The sequence below is a fragment of the Anguilla anguilla genome, chromosome 10, assembly GCF_013347855.1.
Source record: "Anguilla anguilla isolate fAngAng1 chromosome 10, fAngAng1.pri, whole genome shotgun sequence".
In the NCBI taxonomy this organism is placed as follows: domain Eukaryota; kingdom Metazoa; phylum Chordata; class Actinopteri; order Anguilliformes; family Anguillidae; genus Anguilla; species Anguilla anguilla.
The window spans coordinates 28,493,316-28,517,977 of record NC_049210.1 but is presented as its reverse complement, the minus strand read 5'-3'; the positions used below and the strand labels follow the sequence as shown (position 1 = coordinate 28,517,977).

At 41.2% G+C, this 24,662-nt stretch overlaps 1 protein-coding gene across 7 annotated transcripts in view; it reads left to right on the top strand.

Annotated features, from left to right (window-relative positions):
- The window catches only part of iqcd (IQ motif containing D), a 104,495-nt gene that overhangs the window by 57,741 nt on the left and 22,092 nt on the right, over positions 1–24,662 (top strand). For 5 of the 7 annotated variants that reach the window (XM_035379697.1, XM_035379698.1, XM_035379693.1 and 2 more), the window contains 3 exons: positions 3,623–3,856; positions 10,540–10,611; positions 15,094–15,672. In XM_035379697.1, the coding sequence (XP_035235588.1) occupies positions 3,623–3,856; positions 10,540–10,611; positions 15,094–15,375 (588 nt within the window). In that variant the 3' untranslated portion in view covers positions 15,376–15,672. Of the gene's footprint in view, positions 1–3,622; positions 3,857–10,539; positions 10,612–15,093; positions 15,673–24,662 lie in introns of those variants that run through there. The other 2 variants (XM_035379695.1, XM_035379696.1) reach the window with 2 other exon arrangements.

The following is a 24,662-nucleotide window of genomic DNA, read 5'->3' as shown; positions in this document are numbered from 1 at the left end:
TTCTGTTGTTAAAGTAGTTGTTCTCACACAATATAGACAGTTTGTGACCATGTGTTACACTGCTATCTGGTCACCTTGGCGTTAGGAAAATATATGATCGAAATTCTGAGACATTTCTTTTGGCCTGCTATGAAGTGATGTTTCTCAGTTTTGCCATTCCTGTCATGCTTGTCAAATTGCAGGGAAGCCTAACCAAGTAATTCCCCCTGTGCCTCTATTTCTGTAAGGGTGAACCTTTTGAGAAATATTTGATTGTGTCAGTCCTCTCCCAAGATCTAAGTCACACACATCTGTTGATTATGTGTGTTGCAACATGGTACTCTGAAGCTGCACACTTAAAGCTCTTGTAAAAGATCTCATTAAGTTCTGTTCCACTTTTGCACTACCAAAATTCATTCAATCAGATCTAATTTCATGTCCAGACTGATTGTCTGAGTCACAAAGCAGTTAAACATTAAACATCAAGTTTCTAGTGTGTATCATCTGCAGTCTCAGGGAGCACTGGAAAGGTTTCATCAGACTTTGAAATCCATGATCTGGACCTACTACTTAGCTCAGGGAAAATATTGGGATACTGGTATTCCTCTCCTTCCATTTGCTGTACATACTACGGTGCAGGAATTTCTTAGTTTTAGCCCCTATGAGTTTGTGTTTAGGCATACTGTCCGTGGCCCAAGAAAAATACTTCAAGAGAAATAGTTAGACATTGATCAGTCTCACTTTCCTACAAAGAATGTGCAAGATTATGTCAGTTCTTTCCATGAACGCTTAGGTGCTGTGTGTGATATAGCCAAATCCTCTTAATTTCCACTCAGTCCCAAATGAAGCTTCGTTTTGATCAGCAATCAGCACTACAGGCTCTAGCAATAACAAGTTCTATGTAATTGCTACAAAGCTTAGTGACACAGATTATGTTGTAAAGACGCTAGACAAAGGAAATCTCATGTTTGTTACATAAATATGTTAGTCCTACATCTCATGCTCTGAAGGTGAAATCTCTGTCATTCCACTTGCTTTCATTTCTCTCTCAAGTTGCTTTTCATGCGTCTCTGTCAGAGTACTCTCCTGAAATAGATGGCCTCAGTGAAGGGAGTACTTCCCTTTCTGTTGCCTGTTTGCCAAATTCTGAGAAACTTTTGGTTATTCCATCTAAATGATCCCATTTGTCAGATTTGGAAGAATCAGATATTTTATAGTTGATTCATAAATGACCCCAGCTCTTCTCAGATGCTCCATGCAGAACTACCTTTTTGAAACATGACAGATGTCATGGAGAACACCAGGGACTTAAACTGGTCAAGATAATCAATTTCTTTTTTCATAGTGGAGCATTTAGAGGGGCTTGCTCGATATGCATTCTGATTGGAGTTTGATCGGAGTATGGTTATCAACATCTGTTATGTTTCAAAAACAGTAGTTCTGGATGGAGCATCTGAGAACAGCTGGGGTCATTTAAATGCTCCTGCAACTTTCCAAAGCGCACAGTTTAAAGCGCATGGCGCAAGTGCATTTAGGGCGTGTCCAAATCCACTTGCTAGTTTAATCTGAGCGCAAAGTAAGGTGCATGGTTCAAAGGGGTTGCACTTAGTCTCTTAATTAATCAAGGGCATGTTTTGGGCTTAACATGAAATAAACCAATCAGAGTGTCATCTCCCATTCCCTTTAAAAGCCAGGTGCGCTTGCACCTTGGCGAATTGCTATTATAATGGTGGATTTGCCAAGTAGTAGGAAAGAACACTTCTCTGCAAAGGAAACGGATCTGCTTGTGCGCAAAGCGTGTAAGCAGACCATCTACGGCAACAGCAGGATTCCACCAAATATTATATTATTAATATTATGTTAATGTATATAATATAATATGAATATTATATTACCAATATTATGACTAACCATTATGACATGTTTTTTTTTTAATATCGCGCATTGTGCACCCGCCTTTGTAGGCACATATTACTATCTTAATAATGCGCCCTTAAAATAACAGTAAAATACTGCGCCATTGACTTAAGACCGGTTTTTGTTGGTCAATCGCGCAGTCGCTTTCCGCTGCCTCAAGATAGCAATGCGTCCACAATGCCACACCTCATTTTAATACCAACACGTCCGTGGGTGCTCAGATGGGCTGAAGTACATTTGCTATTTAAACAACGTGGGTGCTGGACGGGAAAATGACAATTGGGTCGGTCTGAAACTAGCAAAGACACTTGCATTGCGCTTGGAGCCGCTTTGCGCAAGGTGTAAGATTGAGCCCTTTGTGTCTAACCCTGCGTTCACACAGCGAGCAACTCGGTTGATGGGTTGCTCAAGTTTACTAGGCTGAAGGAGGGGCAAAAGCTTCCCGTTGTGCCCTTTTAGTGGTCTCGTGCAACTACATATTATTGAAAAGAAATAACGGTGTCATTAAAGACGTATATTTGCCATATAGCCACATATAATCTCCTTTTGTTTCTATAGTTATATCAGGACACTGATAAATATTTTGTATTGCTATCTTGTTTGCCATATATGTCTCTATATCTCTCTCACTAGTTAGCCACCTATCTAGATCTCTCTATCTTCCTCACCAGCTAGCTAGCAAGCAAGTTGAAACTGCCATCCAAGCATCATTTTCAGGCGCTTTTCCCTGTACTCTTTTTTAAAAATGTTGTATAACACCAGGTGTGATTATACCATAATGATAAGTTGTTTGTCCATTTTTCCTCTCTGAGCGGAACAATTATTCGCGAAATTTTATCATATTGGTTGGTGAAATAGGAAGCCCAAAACTCTGATTGGCTGTTGATGGGCAATGCCTGCGAAAAGTTAAACTGTGGGCAACATTTTTTGGGAAACTTTGGTTGCTAAGTTGCTCAGTTGCTTGTGTTGCTGGTCATCGCTCAGTGACAAGAGAATGAATGGACTTCCAGCAACTCGGTTGACAAGTTGCTCGCTGTGTGAACACACCGTAACTGCCACCAATTTATTAGTTTCTTGTTAAAAAGCCGCACCCATGTGCAAATTCTTTGGATTACTGAGAGCACGTGTAGAAGCGTACAACAGGTTTGGTGCAAATCAGTCAAACCACCCAGGAGGAGATGTTGTTTAAGTGTTTTTTTTATTTATTCAAAGTGGCGGTAAATCTGTAATCCTTGGCTAACAGGTCATTGAGACAAATTTATTTTTTATGTAAAAACAGATCTTGTGACAGTAGGTTCTTAAATTACTGAAATGTCTATTCACACAGGACTAGTATTAACCAGAGAGCCTCGGTTTTTACTTTTCAGCCAGGTAAAAATTACCGACTTGGCAGATTCTGACGGGATTAAAATCAGTGGAGTAATAGGTAATAATTCCAATTACCGGACATCCTTGGTTAAAACTAATCCTGTCAGATAGCATAATACAATATAAACTCATGACAACATGTGTTTAGTTATGTACTCTTGTTTAACATCACAATTTATATAATAATCTATAGGAGTATTGTGATTTGTTTTTGTTAAACGTGTTATTTGTATCTGAATTAAAGATAAAACAAATGATAAAAAACTTACAAAATCTAGGCCTGTTTTTGTTTAGATATTAGTATACAGAGCTTCTACATCCATGGTAAACATAGTAACACAATTTCATTACCCCTCAGACTTTTAAGAAGAATGAGGTCATCCGTAAACTGAAGAGCTCCATGCTCCAGAGGGAGAAGATGTCAGAGGACTTTACGTTTAGAATGCTGCAGGATGTGGAGAACCAAAACCTGTCATACAGGAAGACCTCAGAGGGCCGCCGGGCAAATATGCAGCAGGATATCAACCAGCTGTGTACACAACTCAAGAACTTGATCACTAAGAACCGTGAGGTTGAGATGACCCTCAGAAAGGTATTTCAGACATACACCTTCTCTGGGCTGTTATAATCCTGTCTTTCTAACTGTTTATTTTGATTTTCAGCACTCTTAAGAAAACAGGGTAGCTTACAGCTTCTCTGACATTTCAGGATTCCATCAAACACATGTAGTCTATAATGTAGGAGAGCGTAAACAAGCGTAATGTTTCCAGCTCTTTTGACACTACAACCCACAAGCCAAGCTAGCACAGACATGTGCCAGTGGAAGTCAATGTCACGTGTGGCGAGGGAATGGACCCAAACACAAAGTAAATACTCAAACTCCAAATGGTAAATTGAAACAAAGACTTTACTTTTCAAATCAGGAACTAAAGCAGGGAACAAAAGGCATCGCAGGGCAACTCTCAAAAAACACAAAGTAAAACTTCAAAACATAGAAAACAAAGAAAATCCAAAAACACGTAGAAAACGGAACGTGGGCAGAAACACACAGGAAGCTACTCTCAGGTGGAAACACAATCAGAAACACAAGGAACCAGCAACCGAGTCAGGGAAGAAAAGAACTTAAATAGACAAGACACTAACGAGACACAGGAGGAACAGAACTACAAACTGAAGTGCGGCCCAAAAAAGGAAACGCAGACAAACACAGAACCATGACAGTACGCCCCCCCCCCCCCCCCCCCCCCCCCAGAAGACTGACCTGGGGAGGGGTTGACAAACAGAATGGGACCAACAGGACAGGACTTGGGAATGGAACACACAGAAACAAACACAACTTGGGACTGGAGCAGACAGGAGACTGGACTCGGGACTGGAGCAGACGGGAGACTGGACTCGGGACTGGAGCAGACAGGACTGGACTCGGGACTGGAGCAGACAGGACTGGACTCGCGACTGGAGCAGACAGGACTGAACTCGGGACTGGACACAGGGCTCGGAACAGGACTCGGACGTGGAACAGGACTCGGACTCAAACGCAACACTGGACTGGACTCAAACACAACACCAAACTGACCAACACATACACTGAACTCAACATAGACACTGGACTGGACTGGACTCAAACACGGAAAGGGACTGGACTAAACTCAGACACATAAGGAACTGGACTCAGAGACAACACAAACTGGACTCAGACACAACACGGAACGGACAAGGATACAACACTGGAACGGACTCACCGACGACATGGAACTGATAGACGCAGGCAGGGAACGGGCTAAAACAGAAAGGGAACAGGCTAACACAGGCAGGGAGGACTAACAGAAGGGCAGACAGAGACAAGCACACGGGGAGACACACAGCAAGGCTGAAAGACACACTAAGGGACAGATAGACAGGGAAGGAAAGGGGCGAACCCAAAAACAGGCACAAGGACCGACAGACGGACAGACAGGGCAAAAAACAAGCCGACTGACTTACAGACAAGTAGGCAGACAGACGGGTAAACAGATTGGCCGACGACCTGGGGGACAGACAGACAGGCTAACATACTGGCCGACAAACATGCGGGCAGACAGGTAGGCTGGCAGACAAATACACAAGGAGGCAGTGAACAGACAGACACATAGTTAGGGGACATGGGAACACTGGAGAACACGGGAACACTGGAGGACTCGGGAACACTGGAGGACTCGGGAACACTGTGCAGAGCAGGCGACCTCTCCTGTAGAACAGTGGGCTGAGCAGGCGACTTCTCCTGCGGCTTCTGCGGGACAACGGGCAGAGCAGGCGGTGGCAGGAGGCTTCTCCTGGGCGCGGGGCGAAGCAGGAGGCCTCTCCTGGGCACGGGGCAAAGCAGGAGGCCTCTCCTGGGCGTGGGGTGAAGCAGGAGGCCTCTCCTGGGCGCGGGGCGAAGCAGGAGGCTTCTCCTGGGTGCTGGGCGAAGCAGGAGGCCCCAGCTGCAGTCTGGGCTGGGCTTGGGACAGGAACACGGACCCCAGCCATAGGGAATCCGGCTGGGCCGTCGGATGGGACTGGCGGGACCCCCGCGGGTCAGGCCCTCGAAAAATGGCCAGCCGAGACCCCTCAAAAAAGGCATGCCAGGGGTCTGCTGGCTGAGCAGCTGGAGGTCTGGCCGACCGGGAGGCAGCCCAACCACGATGCCTCCGTGACCACCCGCCCCGGGCTCTGGGAGGCCCAAGGGCGAAAACTGGCCCAATCGCTGGGCAGCGAGTCCTCGGGATCACTCCACCACACTGGCATCACACAAACGTGTGACCTCTTCTTTGGTTCATGACCAACCTTTCCACAAAATCTTGTGCAAATCTGTGAATCCATTCGGGAGTTATCCGCCTTTTTGTGATAGGCCAAGCCCGTCGTCCATGCCAAATTTCATCCTCCTGGGGCGAAAACTGTGGCCGCTACGGGGTGGGACACTTTTTGTGGACCAATCGACCGACCGACCAACTGACCGACCGACAGACAGAGCTATAGAGCTGCCGGTCGCAGATAAAAATGATAGCACTGAGAGCAATGAGATGGAATATTTTAAAATGCCTGCTAAGAACTTCAGGAAGCTAAGAGGCTCTTTGAAAGGCAAATTACCAAAGATACAAAAAGTAATCCTAAACATCAATTCTGAAGTTGGAAAGGTGAAGTGAAGGAGGATGTCAGGGGCATCAGCAATGAAGAAGGAACATTGATATTTAAGAATAAAGATATTGTTGATTACTTAAATATATATAGTACTGTGCAAAAGTCTTAGGCACCTGTAAAAAAATGCTGTACAGCTAAGATGCTTTCAAAAATAATGAAATGAAAGGTTATAAATACTGAAAAAATAATATAAACAGCACTAAATAAAATCAATGTTTGGTGTGACCACCCTTCGCCTTTAAAACTACATCAATTCTCTTAGGTACACTGTCCTGCAGCTTTATAAAAAAATCGGCTGGTATGTTGTTCCAAGCATTTTGGAAAACTTGCCACAGTTCTTCTGCAGATTTTGGCTGTTTCGCTTGCTTCTGGCTCTCCAGGTAATCACAGAGACCCTTGATCAAGTTTTCATCTGAAAAGTAGTCTATTACATCAAATATTACTTTATTTAACAAAATACAAAAATGTATCTGTAAAATTTCATTTTCTGGAAGATTCATGTTTGGAAATCTCAAATTTGTTCTTTTCTACTGACACACACTGAATGCAGAAAACAAAAAATAAACGTCTAAGACCAAATATATACTATATATTATATTTAAAAATCTAGGGTGCCTAAGACTTTTGCACAGTACTGTGTATATATATGTAAGGAATAAACCATGAAATGCTGTCCCGTTATTGAAAAATAATGTAAGACGGGGGTGGTGATGCGCCCGAGGCGAAGCCGAGGGTTGCTTAACCAACCCCAAAGTACATTATTTTCCTATAATGGGACAGCCCGGAGGGGTTTATTTCACTTATACAACGGGTTAACAACAATGACTATTTATGGTTACTTTATATATGATTTTTATTGACTTGATCAGCTGAAAGTGAAATATTCTTCTGCGGCCGTTTGGGCATGTTATTTTACCGTTGTCAAGCAAAACTCTGGTTGGTAGTTCTATTTGCACCGTTGGTAAGCAAAAACCTCTGGTCGTTTATTCTATGAAAACAAAGATTCCATCGAGAAAAATAGTTGCTTCTTGTTTTATACCATACAATTAGCACCAATTTTGGTCATTTTTGTCATTACATTATTTAAGAAAACTACATGAAACCATAACTCAATCAAATGTATCTCCCTAGCTCTGTCTTTCTTTGTAAAATGTTTGCTGGTCTCAGCAGTGTAGACATTGCGTTTTTCCAAGACACTCTGAAGCCGGGTTTGAATGCCAGTTAACTTTATGAAAGGTTCGCCGTCACCTGTCACCTAGCCAATATTAAAATTCTGGGTTTTATGTCAGAATGATCTCACAGCATGCTTGTTATCCCGGCTAGCTAGCTAGCTAACTATTGAATTGTATTCATAACAGCGGTTACTACAAACGGAATCGTTCACAAAGATACGGATGAAAATGCGTCCCGTAGCCATGAGTTAAATACGGAACGCCTATTCTACTGTCAAAATAAGGGACGATTCCTTATTTTCCGGATTGTTGGAATTCTAAATGAAGCCAGTAACTAGAACCGTGATTCAACTTTGCCATCAATTGCGAAATTGGACACTGAAAAGGGGAGGGGACGTAACAACAATTGAAAATCAAAAGAATAGCCTAATGTTTCTGTTTTAACTGCTTTAGAATGCTGAATTTTGTAGCACATTGATTTTAGAACTGATAAAACGCCTGAGGTGTCCCTTTACTGAGAAATAATGCACACTCTTTGGACCAATCAGAATCGAGTATGTCAGCCAGGCCGTTGTTGCGTATATATATATATATATTATATATATATGTGTGTACACTCCACCGGCCACTTCATTAGGTGACAGGAAGTGGCACCCGGTGTGGTCTTCTGCTGCTGTAGCCCAACTGCTTCAAGGTTTCACGTGGTGGTGCATTCAGAGATGTTCTTCTGCATACCTTGGTTGTAACAATGTGGTTATTTGAGTTACTGTTGCCTTTCTATCAGCTCGAACCAGTCTGGCCATTCTCCTCTGACCTCTGCCATCAACAAGGCATTTTCGCCCAGAGAACTGCCGCTCACTGGATATTTTCTCTTTTTCGGACCATTCTCTGTAAACCCTAGAGATGGTTGTGCGTGAAAATCCCAGTAGATCAGCAGTTTCTGAAATACTCAAACCAGCCGGCCTGGCACCAACAACCATGCCACGTTCAAAGTAACTTAAATCACCTTTCTTCCCCATTCTGATGCTTGGTTTGAACTTCAGCAGATCATCTTGACCATGTCTACAGGCCTAAATGTATTTAGTTGCTGCAACGTGATTGGCTGATTAGATATTTGCGTTAATGGGTGCAGTTTGCAGTTGAACAGGTGGACCTAAAGAAGTGGCCGGTGAGTGTATAGTCAAATCAGATATTACAATCTAATGTTAAGAGGCATAACAATAACAGATTACTATATACAGAGAGAATAATGCAGCAGTGAATAATGTACTTACAGCATATATGATAACAATGAATAATATATTATCAATATACTTCAAAAGAGACGGGCTCTAGGTTAAGTGGACTAGCACAATTACAAACTACAGAATTACCTATGTCAAACAGTAGATATAAAATAATTAAATTAAGCAATTCCAATACCAGCTCCTCATTACGGCCCTGCAAGGTGAAGCGTTTTAAGGTAAAATACCAATTTACACTCAGTCTGTAACAGACGTTGTTCCATATCCCCTCCCCGCGTGGTGTTTTGATCTGCTGGATCACACAAGAGGAAACAGGGTGGCTGGCATCTTTGAAATGATGGGCAATGGAGGACTTTTCATCCCCTCTCCTGATTGTACTTTTGTGTTCGATAATCCTTGTTTTTACTTGTCTTGTAGTTTTACCCAATATAATTGAAGTCCATATGGGCAGGAAATCAGATGTATGACATTATAGAATTGCATGTAAGGAACTGTCTTATATCGTACTGCTTGCCAGTGATATGGCTAACAAAAGTACTTGTATGCTGCACACAAGCGACAGGGGTAAAAACCTGTCATTAGGGTAAGGCGTTCCTTTCATGAAATTCTAGTGGCACATTTGGTTTGTACAGGACTATTGACCATTAAATATTTGAGAAGATTTTTGCATCCTTAAACCTCAGTGTGGACATTCCTGTGTTTAATATCAGTGTGCGAGCATTTTCTATATCTCATCTTATATGCATTTAGCTTATGCACCTGATTAAAATACTTAGTTTTTTTGGACTGTTCGACAAGAGCGCAAACTATTTTCTATTTTTTAATTTACAGCAATGCATAATTTAGACATTTTGCATAGATTGGGAGATACTGGGTCCACTGCTTACTTTCTGATTCATATATCTTTATTAGTTCTGCGTATCCACCCTTTGATTTGATGCACTTGTGGTCAAGGAGTTTTTGATCCAGGACATGTATAGTTTAACCTGCTGTATATTTGCAATCTCTCAGTATTTCATTGCAGACTAAAAAAGAGCTAATTGATTTTTTGCCTGGACAATTGTATTTGTGGCATTTTGGTTTGTATTCATAATTTAGGAAGAAATAATCTAAGGTAGTATTGTAAATGGTACAAATGTCTTGCTTCATTTAAGCCATTTTTCAAGTCTCTGTGATGCTCACATCTGGAGTTATAAAGCTTTAAATAGGGCACCCCATAAATGGGCCAGGATTGGCCAGATTTGGCATGTGCGCTAAGGGGTTAAGACCTGATATAGAGTTTATTCTGAGTGATTTAATTGATCATTGTCATTCTTACCAATAATTATTAAATTAAATCACGTAAAATATATTTTATATGTAAGTTAAGGGAGGGGTTCTAGCACACAGTACCACTTGCGTTCAGCATTCAGAGTACTGAACCTTTCAACAAGGGTATTGCCTGTTGAAACCGCTGGATTCAGAAAATTACAATGTTTTTACTTAATCCTCGCTTGTCTGACAGACCACATCTTTTACAATCAGAATAATAAAAATGGGACATATTTATACCTTGGCATGCTTCAAAATGTCTGCATGGAAACTGTTTTATGATTGTTGTTTGTTATTGTTTTCATTACTCTGTGCTGAAGTATCAGAATGTAATTTCCAAGATATGTAAAACCAAAATGTTGTGCTTCTTTTCCCTGTTTAATCATCAGAAACGAAACAAGGTGGAGTCAGAAATTGAGAACTGGATCCAGAAGTATGATGCTGACATGGGTGAAAAACAGGTAGGACAGACTGCCAATTAAAATTTAAAATTTTGATTTACATTTTTAAAAATGAACAACCTAATCAGAATAGAAATGTCTCATGTAACCAACTCAGTTGGAATTCACTATCTCATTCCGATTCAAATTTCATTCAGTTTAAAGATAATCCGATCAATAGGAGAATGTTACCCATGGAAATACTTAACCCTACTACTTTATTTTGATGGAATATATATTCTTGCGCATGGGTGGGAGCTCTGCTGTAACCCCTGTTCTGTGGGTGACAGCAGAACCAGGTCATCCGCATAGAGTAAGAATTTCATTTTTTATCATGAAGGCCAGGAGTCCAGGAGCAGCAGATTGTTCCAACTGTAAGGCAAATTGATTGGTGTAAATGTTGACGAGTGTTGGACTCAGACTGCTGCCTTGTCTCACTCCATGCCCCTGAGTGAAGAGTTCAGTTCAGTAGACTACACCACTTTGTAAGATTTTTAAAAAATAGTCCATCGTGCCAAATTGAATCAAATGCTTTTTTGAAATCAACAAAACATGCAAAGATTTTTCCTTTATTTGTTTGGTGGACATGCTTGTTTCTGAGTGTGTGTAAGGTGTAAATATGGTCAGAAGTGCGATGATTTGGTAAAAAGCCAATCTGACTCTTACTCAAGACATTGTGTTCTTAAAGGAAGGCCAGCATTCGGGCATTGATTATACTGCAGAAAACCTTCCCCAGATTACTGGTCACACAGATGCCTCAATAATTGCTTGGGTCGAATTTGTCTCCACTTTTAAACCCTTAGCGCACATGCCAAATCTTGCCAATCCTTGCCTATTTAGGGGGTTTATTTAAAGCTTTATAAATCCAGATGTGAACACCACAGAGACTTGAAAAATGGCTTAAATGAAGCAAGACGTTTGTACAATTTACAATACTAACGCAGATTAGTTTATATTCATAATTTTGGAAGAAATAAAGAGTCACAAATGCAATTATCTAGGTAAAAAATAAAAAATGAATTTGCTCTTTTTTAGTTTGCAATGAAATACTGAGAGATTGCATATATTCAGCAGGTTAAACTATACATTTAGGAATGTTAAGGGAAAAAAAATTCCATAGTATTAGGATAAATTGTAAATCCTAGAGGGGAGGTTTTGACTATAAGCACTTTGGGGTTTCTTACCTCTCCTGCACAATCCCTGCTATGTTTGTTTTTAAATACTTTTATTTTATCACTTACTTTGTGTGAATAAATAAATAATAAAAATTTAAAAAACTATACATGTCCTGGATGAAAAACTCCTTGACCACAAGTTTTAAAAATCTAAGGGTGGATATGTAGAACTACCAAAGATTTATGAAGCAAAAACTAAGCAGTGTTTTAACTCAAGAAACTCACTGTTGCATCATTTTCAAGTGGGAATTACAAGCTTTCTGTCAGTACAGTGGTCTAAAATATCTAGGGGTCCAGAAACCTATCCAAAATCTCTCCACAAATGAATAAAATGCCTTTTGTCCATTATAAAGCATATAAATGAGACCCTTATGAAGGTTTAACCTCTTAGTGCAAAGCCCCTAGTGGTTGGCATGCCAGCGTGCTGAGATTGCTGAACTCAGACATTCAGTGCTACTGCAACCATGGTATGAGTTAAAAACAGACACGCTTTGTTTTAGTTTCATTAGCAGACGATACACGACAACTATGCCGAATACGGAGTTTCGCAGCGCCACCATTGTCGCTCTGGTCGTTCATTTAACAAGCATTCCCTTCCTGCAGTCTCATCTGCAACTACACCCCCCACCCATGACTCTGTATTAGGCATAGTTGCCATGTATTTCCTACTAATGAAACTAGAACACAGAGTTTCTGTATTCAACACATACTTTGTTTGCTGGAGCAATGAATGTCTGAGTTGAGCAATCTAGGCATGTCGGCGTGCCGACCACTAGGGGGATTACGCTAAGAGGTTAATGAAGTGATGAGTGAATGCTTAACCAAAATCACAGAGGTGAGTCAGGAATTATTTGAATGATTGCTTGATTCTTGTCTTGAAATAGAGGCTTTATCAGCTTTTGCTGATGGAGGACTGATGTGAAATAAAATATTATATATATATATATATATATATATATATATATATGGGCCCGTAATATCATAACAATTATAGTCAAATTAATATCATTGATGAAAAAATCTATTTTATTAAGTGTATATTTTTCTGTTTCTCACTAAATGCAAATGTTGTGATTGTGCTAAACAATTCCTGTTTACCCCTAAAATTTAGATTGTAACACTTAATTGCTAGAAATGTGCCTAGTGTGATGGAATCTGACCTAATAAAAAAAAGGTGCTGTAGCTATGCCTAGTCAAAAAAATAACCACATACAGTTCCCCTCCAAAAGTATTGGAACAGCAAGGCCAATTCCTGTTTTTGCAATACACTGAATACATTTGGGGTTGAGATAAAAAGATGAACATGAGACAAGAGTTCAGAATTTCAGCTTTTATTTCCTGGTATTTACACCTAGATGTGTTAAACCACTTAGAACATAGCACCTTGGTATCAGACCACCCAATTTTTAGGTGAGCAAAAGTATTGGAACAGAGAGTATTTAAGTAAATGAAAGCAAATAACACTTACTATTTGGTAGCATATCTCTTGCTTGCAATAACTGCATCAAGCCTGCGACCCATTGACATCACCAAACTGTTGCATTCTTCTTTTGTGATGCTTTTCCAGGCTTTTTACTGCAGCCTCTTTCAGTTGTTGTTTGTTTCGGGGGGGTTTTCCCTTCAATCTCCTCTTCAGGAGGTGAAATGCATGCTCAATTGGTTAAGGTCTGGTGATTGACTTGGCCAGTCTAAAACCTTCCACTTTTTCTCCCTAATGAAATCCTTTGTTGTGTTGGCAGTGTGTTTTGGGTCATTGTCTTACTGCATGATGAAGTTCCTCCAAATTAGTTTGGATGCATTTCTCCGTAAGTTGGCAGACAGAATGTTTTTGTAGACTTCTGAATTCATCCTGCTGCTACCATCATGAGTTGCATCATCAATAAAGATTAGTGAGCCCACTCCAGAAGCAGCCATGCAAGCCCAAGCCATGACACTTCCTCCACCGTGCTTCACAGATGAGCTTATATGTTTTGGATCATGAGCAGATCTCTTCTTTCTCCACACTTCGGCCTTTCCATCACTTTGGTAGAGGTTAATCTTGGTCTCATCAGTCCATAAAAGTTTGTTCCAGAAACTTTTGTGGTTCATCCTCTGTACTTCTTTGCAAATTGTAATCTCGTCTTCCGATTCTTACTACTGATGAGTGGTTTGCATCTTGTGGTATAGCCTCTATATTGCTGCTCTCTAAGTCTTCTTCAAACAGTTGATTGAGATACCTTCACCCCTGCCCTGTGGAGATTGTTTGTGATGTCACTGACTGATGTTTTGAGGTTTTTCTTCACAGCTTTCACAATGTTTCAGGACGGAGTTTAGCACAGTGGGTAAGGAACTGGGCTTGTAACCAAAAGGTCGCAGGTTCGATTCCCGGGTAGGGCACTGCCGTTGTACCCTTCAGCAAGGTACTTAACCGAAATTGCTTCAGTATATATCCAGCTGTATAAATGGATACAATGTAAAATGCTATGTAAAAAGTTGTGTAAGTCGCTCTGGATAAGAGCGTCTGCTAAATGCCTGTAATGTAATGTAATGTTTCTGTCATCAACTGCTGTTGTTTTCCTTGGTCGACCTGTTCGATATCTGTTGCTCAGTACGCCAGCGGTTTCTTTCTTCTTCGGGACATTCCAAGTTGTGGAATGGGGGCGACATAGCTCAGGAGGTAAGAACGATTGTCTGGCAGTCGGAGGGTTGCCGGTTCAAACCCCACCCTGGGCGTGTCGAAGTGTCCTTGAGCAAGACACCTAACCCCTAACTGCTCTGGCGAATGAGAGGCATCAATTGTAAAGCGCTTTGGATAAAAGCGCTATATAAATGCAGTCCATTTACCATTTACCAAGTTGTCATACAAGCTATCCCCAATGCTTGTGCAATGGCTCTGATTGATTTCCCCTCTTTTCTAAGCTTGCTTTTCTCCCAAAGACAGCTCTCTGGTCTTCATGTTAGTTTATCTTTTATAACACAAATGCAGTTTTCACAGGCAAAACCCAAGGCTAAAACCAAGAGTAGACATTCAGAACGATTTATTGTTTAACCAATCAATCTAACAGGACACATCTGGGCAACAAGAAACACCTGTCAGTCACATGTTCCAATACTTTTGCTCACCTAAAAATTGGGTTGTCTGATACAAAAGGTGATATGTTCTAAGTTGTTTAACAAATCTAGATAAAAATACCAGGAAATAAAAGCTGAAATTCGGATCTGTCATCTCATGTACATCTTTTGACCTCAAACTCAATTGTCTTCAGTGTATAGCAAAAACAAAGGAATTGACCTTGCTGTTCCAATACTTTTGGAGGGGACTGTATTGAAGTCTTCTGTATGCCCTCAGGTGGAGCTGGAAGAGGTGTCTGTGTATTATGCACAGGAGAGCAAGGAGCTGCAGGAGCTGGAAGAGCATTACAAAGTTCTGGAGCTTGAGTTTAGCCAGATTATGGATGAGAGGCGCCTCGCCCAGGAACTGAAGGAGGAAGAGGAGAGGGAGCGGGTCATCAAGGAACAGAATGCTGTTATCATCCAGGCTTACTGGAGAGGGTTCCAGGTGCGCAAAGAAATGAAGGGCAAGCCCACAGGAAAGAAGGGAAAGAAGGGAAAAGGAAGGAAGATTAAGTGAATGGAACTGTTTTACCCACCCCACCACATCCACTTCCCTCAAAACACTATGAATATTGATGGTGGTAGTCAGGGGTTAAATTGGGATTTGGGAGGTGGGTGGACCCTGAGATCCAGTGGGAGGTGGGTGAAAAAAGGTACAAACCAATTAATGTCTCAGCTCAAAATAGTTATATAGTATATTAATAGTATCTTTAATGTATCTTTTATGTGTACATAATTGTAATTAAGGAAAACAATGTTTTAAAAAGAATGTATACTATTGATGCAAGCTTTTACATAAAATATTTCAAGTTTATTGAGTGTCATTAATGCTGAGAATTTTTTTACCCACAAAAATAATCGTCATCCTCTTCTTTAGTCCTCCGTCTTCCTCCTTGATCCATATTTCTTAAACTATCAATTTGAAACAAAATAAAACCAGTGGCGACTGGTGAGCTGAAAATTGGTGATGCGCAAAACTTTCCTTTAAACTAATCATTGATCTCGAACTCTTTTCATTAATTTTCAGTGATTAACAAGCATGCAAACGATCTGACTAAGCAATTGGAAAGGGACACACAGCTTCTTCGCATTGTGTTAGGGAGATTAAATGATAAATGCGATTTAGAAAAATCCGTTTTAATCACTAAGCAGTGGCGGAATCTTCCCCTGATTTTCCTTGAGTATCATTACATTACATTACAGGCATTTAGCAGACGCTCTTATCCAGAGCGACTTACACAACTTTTACATAGCATTTCTTTTTACATTGTATCCATTTATACAGCTGGCTATATACTGAAGCAATGCAGGTTAAGTACCTTGCTCAAGGGTACAACGGCAGTGTCCTTACCCGGGAATCGAACCTGCGACCTTTCGGTTACAAGTCTAGTTCCTTACCCACTGTGCTACACTCCGTCACTCAATGCAATTAATCCGCAAAATAGGCTACTCAATAGCAATACTATCATATAGCCAGCTCTCCCCAAATAGGCAGTTTTAGCGAGTAGCCTAGGCCTTATAGCCTACATTTATTTAAATTTTCAGTACGAAATTGTGCACATTTTTAATCAACATTATTTTTGGATACATGCACTTCTTTCTCCGCACTCAAATTCATGGCAAATATCTGCAATGCGTAGATTGTAAACAAAATTGAAGTGTAGGTTTTGTTTTTGCTGGTTATTCTGTAAGCTAACACGGTAGATAACAGACTGGTGTATCTTGTTTGTAAAGTGTAGACTACTTGGTGATTAAAACGGATTTTTAACGGATAAATTGAATTTATGATTTAATCCCCTACACGGTATGAAGACGCTGTGTGTTAGGCTACTTGCCATTTGATTAGTCCAATCGTTGGCACGCTTGATAATAAAATAAAAATTACTAATGAAAACAGGTTGAGATGAATGATTAGTTTAAAGTAAAGTTTTGCGCCCCACCAATTTTCAGCTCACCTGTTGCCACTGAATAAAACGTTATGTATGTGGGAAATATTCAATCCTAACTTAGCTGCTGACCAGCAACCTGCTGATTTTGCTCAAGCAATCTAAGTTGCCGTTAATAATAGTCGGCGTTCGTGGGGGCTGTTTATTCGTCTCTCTTTAAAATGTTGCATAGATGAAATTACTAATGTTAATGAAATTACCTACTGCGTCCGCTTCCAAACAATCAAGACAATCAACGATATTTTCCTTTCTGTGCCTGTCTATATAAACGACTGACTATTCCCTCCTGAGTTTTTTTTTTCTTCTGATTTTTGATGGTTGAGCGAGTAAACTGGCTAGAGGGAACACATGGACTAGAGCATACGAGAAATGGACTGGATTGTCATAGTTATTTGTAAAACTGCCGGTCAAAATTATTTATTTATTACCATAAGTGGGGTGGACGCCGTCCACCCGCGTCCACCCCCAATTTAACCCCTGGTGGTAGTCATAATGAGTTATAAAGAAGCTGTAGGATTTCTAATCATTATTGTTTTCAGGTTTTTAATGTGTATATTAAATATTTCATTTTGTGAGTCTTCTTCTACTTGTTTTTTCACTTTGTTTCAAATGTCTGGAAAGTGATTTGAGCAACTGAAAGGAAAGTTTAATATTTTTAAATTCGTAAATTATTAAAAGACTGTTTTCCACATCTCCAGTAAAATATTTCCTCAAAATACTTTGGAGCTTCACACACCAAATTTTCTCAAGTTGTAGTACTATATGCTACTTGGGTTGCCTCATATCAGTTTGACAGGTAGACAGGTTTCTCCTAGGATCGGCTAATTGAATCGTTTTTTGAATAGCTTGATTCCCCTCAACCACTTACTCATTGTTCCACCATGGTGTGAGATCTCAGAGATAGAATATGAAACCCATCTATGGTGATGTCACTTACAGCCTCCAAGCAAAATGCAGGTTTTGTGGGGCATACACACCCCACAGCGATCAGCACCGGTGCAACTGTGACCCCACACTACTGGGTAAATCCCACCTGCCATACTCCTTCAGCCTTCTGCAAAGTCAGAACATCCCACACTGCGGGTGAACACTTTTCCAGCGGCTTCATAGTTGGGCAGGAGCACACCAACCTGTGGGGGCGTAATCTCGCTCCAATACCCCTGGTGCCCAAAGCGGATGAGGTGACTTCCTTCTATGCTCCCCATTGACTGGAATCTTCAGCATTGAGTGTGAATCAAACTACAGTCAAATTACTAGAATAGATACACAACCAGGTGGTGCAGGTGTATCCCTAAAAAATATAACCATAATTAACTCATCTGCACATGGGGTTGTATTATAAGGTTAGAATATTTTATTCTGTGGATAACTCTCCACAACCACCTAGGAACCTGGCCTAAGTGCAGATCTAACAATTCCTGGTGTCCTTGATCTAATAAATTTAAAGCCAAGAATTTACAAGCTATTTTTTATATTGAGGAATCCCCTCCCTCTTACAATCACCCAATGTTTCTCACACATAAGCCCTGTATGCCAAAGCTTTTTCCTATTTTTCCCATTTTACCTTAGTTTCACCATACACAACAGCCCATTTTCCCATTTTTTACAAAGACTTTGATTAGCACATTGTTGTAGAACACCAATCTAAACGTATTGGTAGTAGGTGTTTTCCACAAGATTCAGCCTCTGATGATCAACAGGCACTTGTGTCTCAGCATTTAGGAGAATTCAGAAAGCCATTCCTCTGCCAAGGATATGGAGGATGATACACGTCCTCTGAATAAGAGATCTTCATGGTCAAGAGAGGTTACTAGTTACTAGGTTACTATGCCACTGACCTTGCATTGTTATGGGCCTGAGTACCTTGCTTGTTGCACTGGCTCAGCTCTATCAGACCCCTGCAAATTGGTTTGGCTAAGGTCTTGTGTAAGTAAGCTGTCAAGATGCTCAGAACAGATGTTAACGCAAATGTTTTTAATATTACAAGGGCTTTCATGCTTAGTTAAAAATGTCTGCCTTATTATCCATTTCAACAGTAACAAATATGGTTTATAATTAGTCTTTAGTCCTCTGGGTGTGGAGCAGACTTTACCAGGGATGATGAACCCACATGTCACGTTCCTCAAGCTTCACAGGTCTCTTGATGTAGATCCAGTCTTATGGCTGTGGTCCAGGGATGAAGTCTTCAGGCTCCCCCCTTTGGGCTGCTGTGACCTTGAAAAGTGATCAGTGATTACCATTACACATTTCTTTCTTTACTTTGCCCGTGAAATGAGTCTCTTGGGCAGAGTCTATGCGTTCGGGCACCCTCCACCTTGGGACACTGGGATCCACGATGTTTGGTCTTCGGTACTGCCCCCACATGTACTGGTCCATGGCATGCTTCCAGCAGGCAGCCCTGGGTCATCTTTGGAGCCACCATGTAACCTCCAGGTCCCAACCACTCTCCTCTGGACTGAGTTGCCCCAACCTTTCTCCGGAGTTCTGTTCCCTGCTTATCCTCTCTACTTTGCAACTCTCTGAAGTTAGTGAGGTTAGGGCCTGACGCTGATTTGGGATCAACAGAAAACATTGGGAGTGAGCTGCCCCCTCCCATACATTAGCCTATGCCTTGGCCTTAGTTGCTGTATCATCTTGGTCATTATCCTGATAATTAGCTCCGCCAGGCGAGAGCCTGGAGGGGATTATGCGTTTGGTTGCATGTGTGTGTGTTTGTGTGTCTGTCCGCAGCTAATCTCGCATACTACTGGGCCGATCAGCCTAATACTTGTTGTGCATGCCGACAGCAGGCCAAGGACCTGAATTCTTGAATATTTTGCAAATCGGTCAATGACAAGTATTTTATTTGAATTAATTTCCATCATTGTCCATTGAAATACATTGAGTGCTAACTCCTCACTCCTCCTAACCGGCCAGTAGGGGCTGCAAATGGTCAACAACTGCTTCAGTTTGGAATGAAAGACCAGCAATGTAAAATGTCAATTTCAACGTCAATTTCAAATAATCCGCCAACTAACGGGGTACGTTAATGTTTGAATATGTGGCAATTATTTTGTTGGCATTTTCACGTTGAAATCGATATTTTACATCGCTGGTCTTTTGGAATTGTTCCTGTCCAAATTTAAACAAAAGTGCCAGACTATAACGTCAACGTTAGCTCTGTATAACACATCGTGGCTGATATGAATGAAATTAGCTAACATGTCACCACCTTTAGCGTTACTTCACTGAATCAGTGTTTTTGGGATTTTCAGTGGCACATGGTAAAAACTTGTAATATTGTATTTGTCTGGTTGCATTGATTGTGTAGCCTGTATTGTTGCATCAGCAAAGCTAACACACCTGGCGGAGATCTGCACTCTACTGAGTGCACTCTTGTAGTTTCTGTTGGTTTTGTGGGTGCGAGAACTGATGACCGCAAGCTCTGCAGGCAAATCAACCATGTGAACTAGTCACGTCACATAATTATGGTCTATGATTGGTTGGCCCCCAGACATGATAAACCCCCAAGCATATCTACTGTCTACGTAGAGATTAACCCACTGACCCTTCCCATGCTCACATACTTTAGTAAGAGCTACAAACTCAGTTACGTTTGCACTTAATCTAGCCAGCAGTGATCCTTACTGAATAGAAACTATGCATTTCAGGACATTTGATTACCATAGTGCAGGCAGTGAAAAGTTTCCCGTCAATGAACATACAACAAAAATGTTAAGATCCAGGTCCACCAATGGCTCCTTCTGGAAGGTCGGGCCATCCTCATACTCTCCATTCTATCCACTGGGTTGATCCTGGTGTCATAGACCACCTTCACCCCTGGAGTGTGTTTTGTGTGAAACACAACCTCACCCCCAACACAATGGGCTCTTCAACCTTCACTGCCCAGCTTGTGCAATCCAGAGCCACAAAGTCCTGTTGTGTTGACAGGTATGTTTCATTTTCCCCCCAAGTCTGAGTAATCACAGCTGTATAGTGACTAACCACCCCCCCCCCCTCCACCCCTGGATGTTGCTATATATGCAAAAGGGCTTTTCGCCATTTGGGATTCCCAGTGTGTGTGCGCTGCTCATTGCTGCCTTCAACTGAGTGAAAGCACCTTCCTGCTCCTACCCAACTCAACGGTCTGTAAGGGCCACTCTTCACCAAGGTCACTATAAGTGATAGAAGTCTCCAACAAGGATATTAGGATACTGGGATGGCAGGTATGCCATCCAGCCAAGTTACGCCTTGGCAGGGCATGCCCCATACCTATACAGCACCGACGGTTTGGAACTTTTCATACTTCCCCACAGAAATAACCGCAACAGTCACAGACTCTCAGCCCTTAAAAACACTAATTTCAGTATATACTGACCCCATTTCAACAGACAGAATTCACTAACAACATCACATGTCCACACAATAAAGCCCCAAACTAAAGGGCTTCTTCTTTTTCCTGTCTCCTAGCCCACAAAGTCTCCCCATTGTCATTTTACGTACACCAGCCAATCCTTCACCAACACCAGCAAATCAAAATGTCACATACATACACAAAATAGACATATCTTTTTACCACAAAAAATTTCCAGTCTCTACAGCTAGTCAGTTCATGGCTCAGTGGTAACGTCATGGTCTACGGATCAGTGAGTGAGAGGTTCAAACACCACCTGAAGCAAATTTCTTATACATGCTTATTTGCTCACTAATAATTAGGGGTCCAAGCAGCGAAGCTGGTGGAACCCTATTGTATCTGGGGCAGGGGCGACATAGCTCAGGAGGTAAGACCGATTGTCTGGCAGTCGGAGGGTTGCCGGTTCAAACCCCGCCCTGGGCATGTCGAAGTGTCCTTGAGCAAGACACCTAACCCCTAACCCCTAACCCCTAACTGCTCTGGCGAATGAGAGGCATCAATTGTAAAGCGCTTTGGATAAAAGCACTATATAAATGCAGTCCATTTACCATTAGGGGTCCAAGCAGCGAAGCTGGCGGAACCCTATTGTATCTGTTAGGATTATTAGGGGTCCAAGCAGCGAAGCTGGTGGAACCCTATTGTATCTGTTAGGATTATTATTATTATTCTTATTATTATTTTTTTCCGGTAAAAGTGTCTGAGGCTCAGCAACCATAAGTCCTGGAGCAACCAAATTTGGCAGGTGGGTTCCTATGGGCCCCCACTACTCAGGCACTAAAAACCACGTACGTCGGCCAAATGGTGGCGCTATAACAAAGGGTTTTGCGTAAAAGGCCATAACTCCCACACCATAAGTTAGATCAACACAAAACTTTATAGATCCATGCCTCTGAACGTGCTCTATACTTTTTCCATTGGGACCACCTGTGTCCGCCATATTGTTTTCCCGCCATTTTAAGTTTATCGTTGGGGCGTGGCAGCTTTCTCCGCTAAAATGTCTGAGGCTCAGCAACCATAAGTCCTAGAGCAACCAAATTTGGCAGGTGGGTTCCTATGGCCCCCCACTACTCAAGCACTAAAAATCACCCATGTCGGCCAGATGGTGGCGCTATAACAAAGGGTCATACTTTAAAATGTCATAACTCCCACACCGTAAGTCTGATCAACACAAAACTTCATCGACCGATGCATGTGAATGTGCTCTACAACTTTGCTTTTGGGACCACCTATGTCCGCCATATGGTTTGCCCGCCATTTGGCCGTTTCTATTAGGTGGGGTGCGGAAGAGCTGTGGCTCCAAATCTAAACGGTTACGACATCGAGTAAACTTCTTTACGGCAAGCGACAACCATGGCGACGCAAGTAATCCCACACCGTAGGTCTAGTTTTTAGCAGTGAGGAGACGGTCTGACACTGCCACCTAGCGTGCATGCTAGGATAGGCTACCCAAAGTTTCTTAGTAAAAGCTGTCAGAGAGGATGAATAATTACTTTTCTTTGGCATGGATCCATTTGAAGACAGTATCGGGTGAGTTCGTTAAGTCTTTAAATCTGTCATTATGCTGAGAAATAGCTAAACCATTTCATTGATAGGTTCTGAGTTTCTGTGCAAACGCGCGAAAACACGCTGGTATAATGAAACAATGACGGTAGCCTAATACATATATAGTCCGCTTCGTTCCGTTGCTACCATAACATAACGACCTACAGCTGCAGTTTCTCGCTGCAATTACTAATATTGAATATAAACAAAAGACGCAATTTATGCTGTAGTCTTCCAATGTCTAAATAAATAATACGGTCCATTTGAAGACAATATCGGGTGAGTTCGTTTAGTCTTTAAATCCGTCATTATGCTGAGAGAAATCGTATTCTCAATTTAATTTCTAAATTGACTGTAAGCTTAGTGTTGTCACTAGGTAGTTGTTCCGTAGGTGACTTAGTCTTAACTCGTCTTAACTATTGCTTGAATGTTCTCATAGACTGCGTTGTTGCTGTTCTTGTTTGTGTTAGCGTTAATCAGTTTAAACTACAGGGTCCAAGTTGAACTATGCGGTTGTTCCTTGCACTTGGAACGGTATTTCTCTCTATGGTTTTCGGCACGCTTATTCCTGGTTATGGTTATACACTTTGTTGTACGTCGCTCTGGATAAGAGCGTCTGCCAAATGCCTGTAATGTAGGCTAATGTAATATTCCGTAGCAACAAGATAAACCCGGCGTTAGCCCTGAAATATGCCAATACAGCAGTGAAAACGCTGCTCACTGAATAACGAAATAAACGAGACAAAGTTTTTTTTTTAATTATGCCATGTCATTCTACATTCAATATCTGGGACTAAACTTTGAATAATTATACAATCTTACCACTGGTTTCACACGTAGAGATGTCCCTATTGCGACTGAGTGGTCATATATTGTCTTGGACAATCCGTTTGTGATTCCTGTTGCTTCTCATCTGCCAATTAATAAATAAAACGGTCGGCTGCTCTGCGCTTAGGTCCCGACTTGATAACTCGTCTTTTGTTTCGTTTTTTGTTTCGTTTTTTCTCAATGTCGTACTTATTATTTGAAATGTGTATTTATGTGTTATCATTCTATCTGTCTCTGAGGCGCTCTGAAATGTGCATTCTCTGCTAAACTGAGCAATGGATTGGAATATGTGTCTGGCGTAGTGTTGCACGGTATACCAAAACTTCAGCACTTTCTCGGTACTTAAAAAAAAACAAAAAAAAAAACGGTTTCGTATTTGAATTTTCCGACGTTCGGTAGTTCTGCGTCAAATGTAAAAGCCAGGGAAATGTGTCTCCCGCATTACTGATTTAGAGGATGAAAAGTGTAGTTTGTCAGAATCTTCGCTAGATGGCAGTAGCAACTAAGGTTGCCAAGTGAGGTGACCTGCGCTTGTGCATTCACTTCCCTGAAACAGCGCAAGCTTTGACTCAGTTCACTTCAGTAGCAATAGGTGTTCCAATTTGGAAATATTTTATTATAGATAGATGCTTTTTTGTTATTAAAATATGCTGTTTTTAAATCTATTTAAAGGTGAAAGACCTGTTTTAAAGATTATTTACTTTACAACTGTTTAATTTTTGAAATATATTTAACATGTTTTTCTATTGTTCAGTGTTGTAACACTATAGGCCTATGCATATTAATATGTTGAAGAGACTTCAACTTACAGGTTGTTAATCAACCAGGTTGTTAATAAACCATGAATTAGAAAATGAGGTCAATCCTTGTGAACATTACGTTTCTGATCTATTAAGGTAATTACAGTATCGTTAGGTACCGAGTATCGCATTAGCACCGTTTAAGTTTCAAGTATCATTTCAGTATTGAGTATTGTAATACTAAACCTGGTATCAGTATCAAAGTCAAAATTTTGGTATTGTGACAATACTAGTGTGACGCCTTTTTTAGTGGCGGCGCAGAAACACTGCAGCTGTGCATGCACACCGGACCATC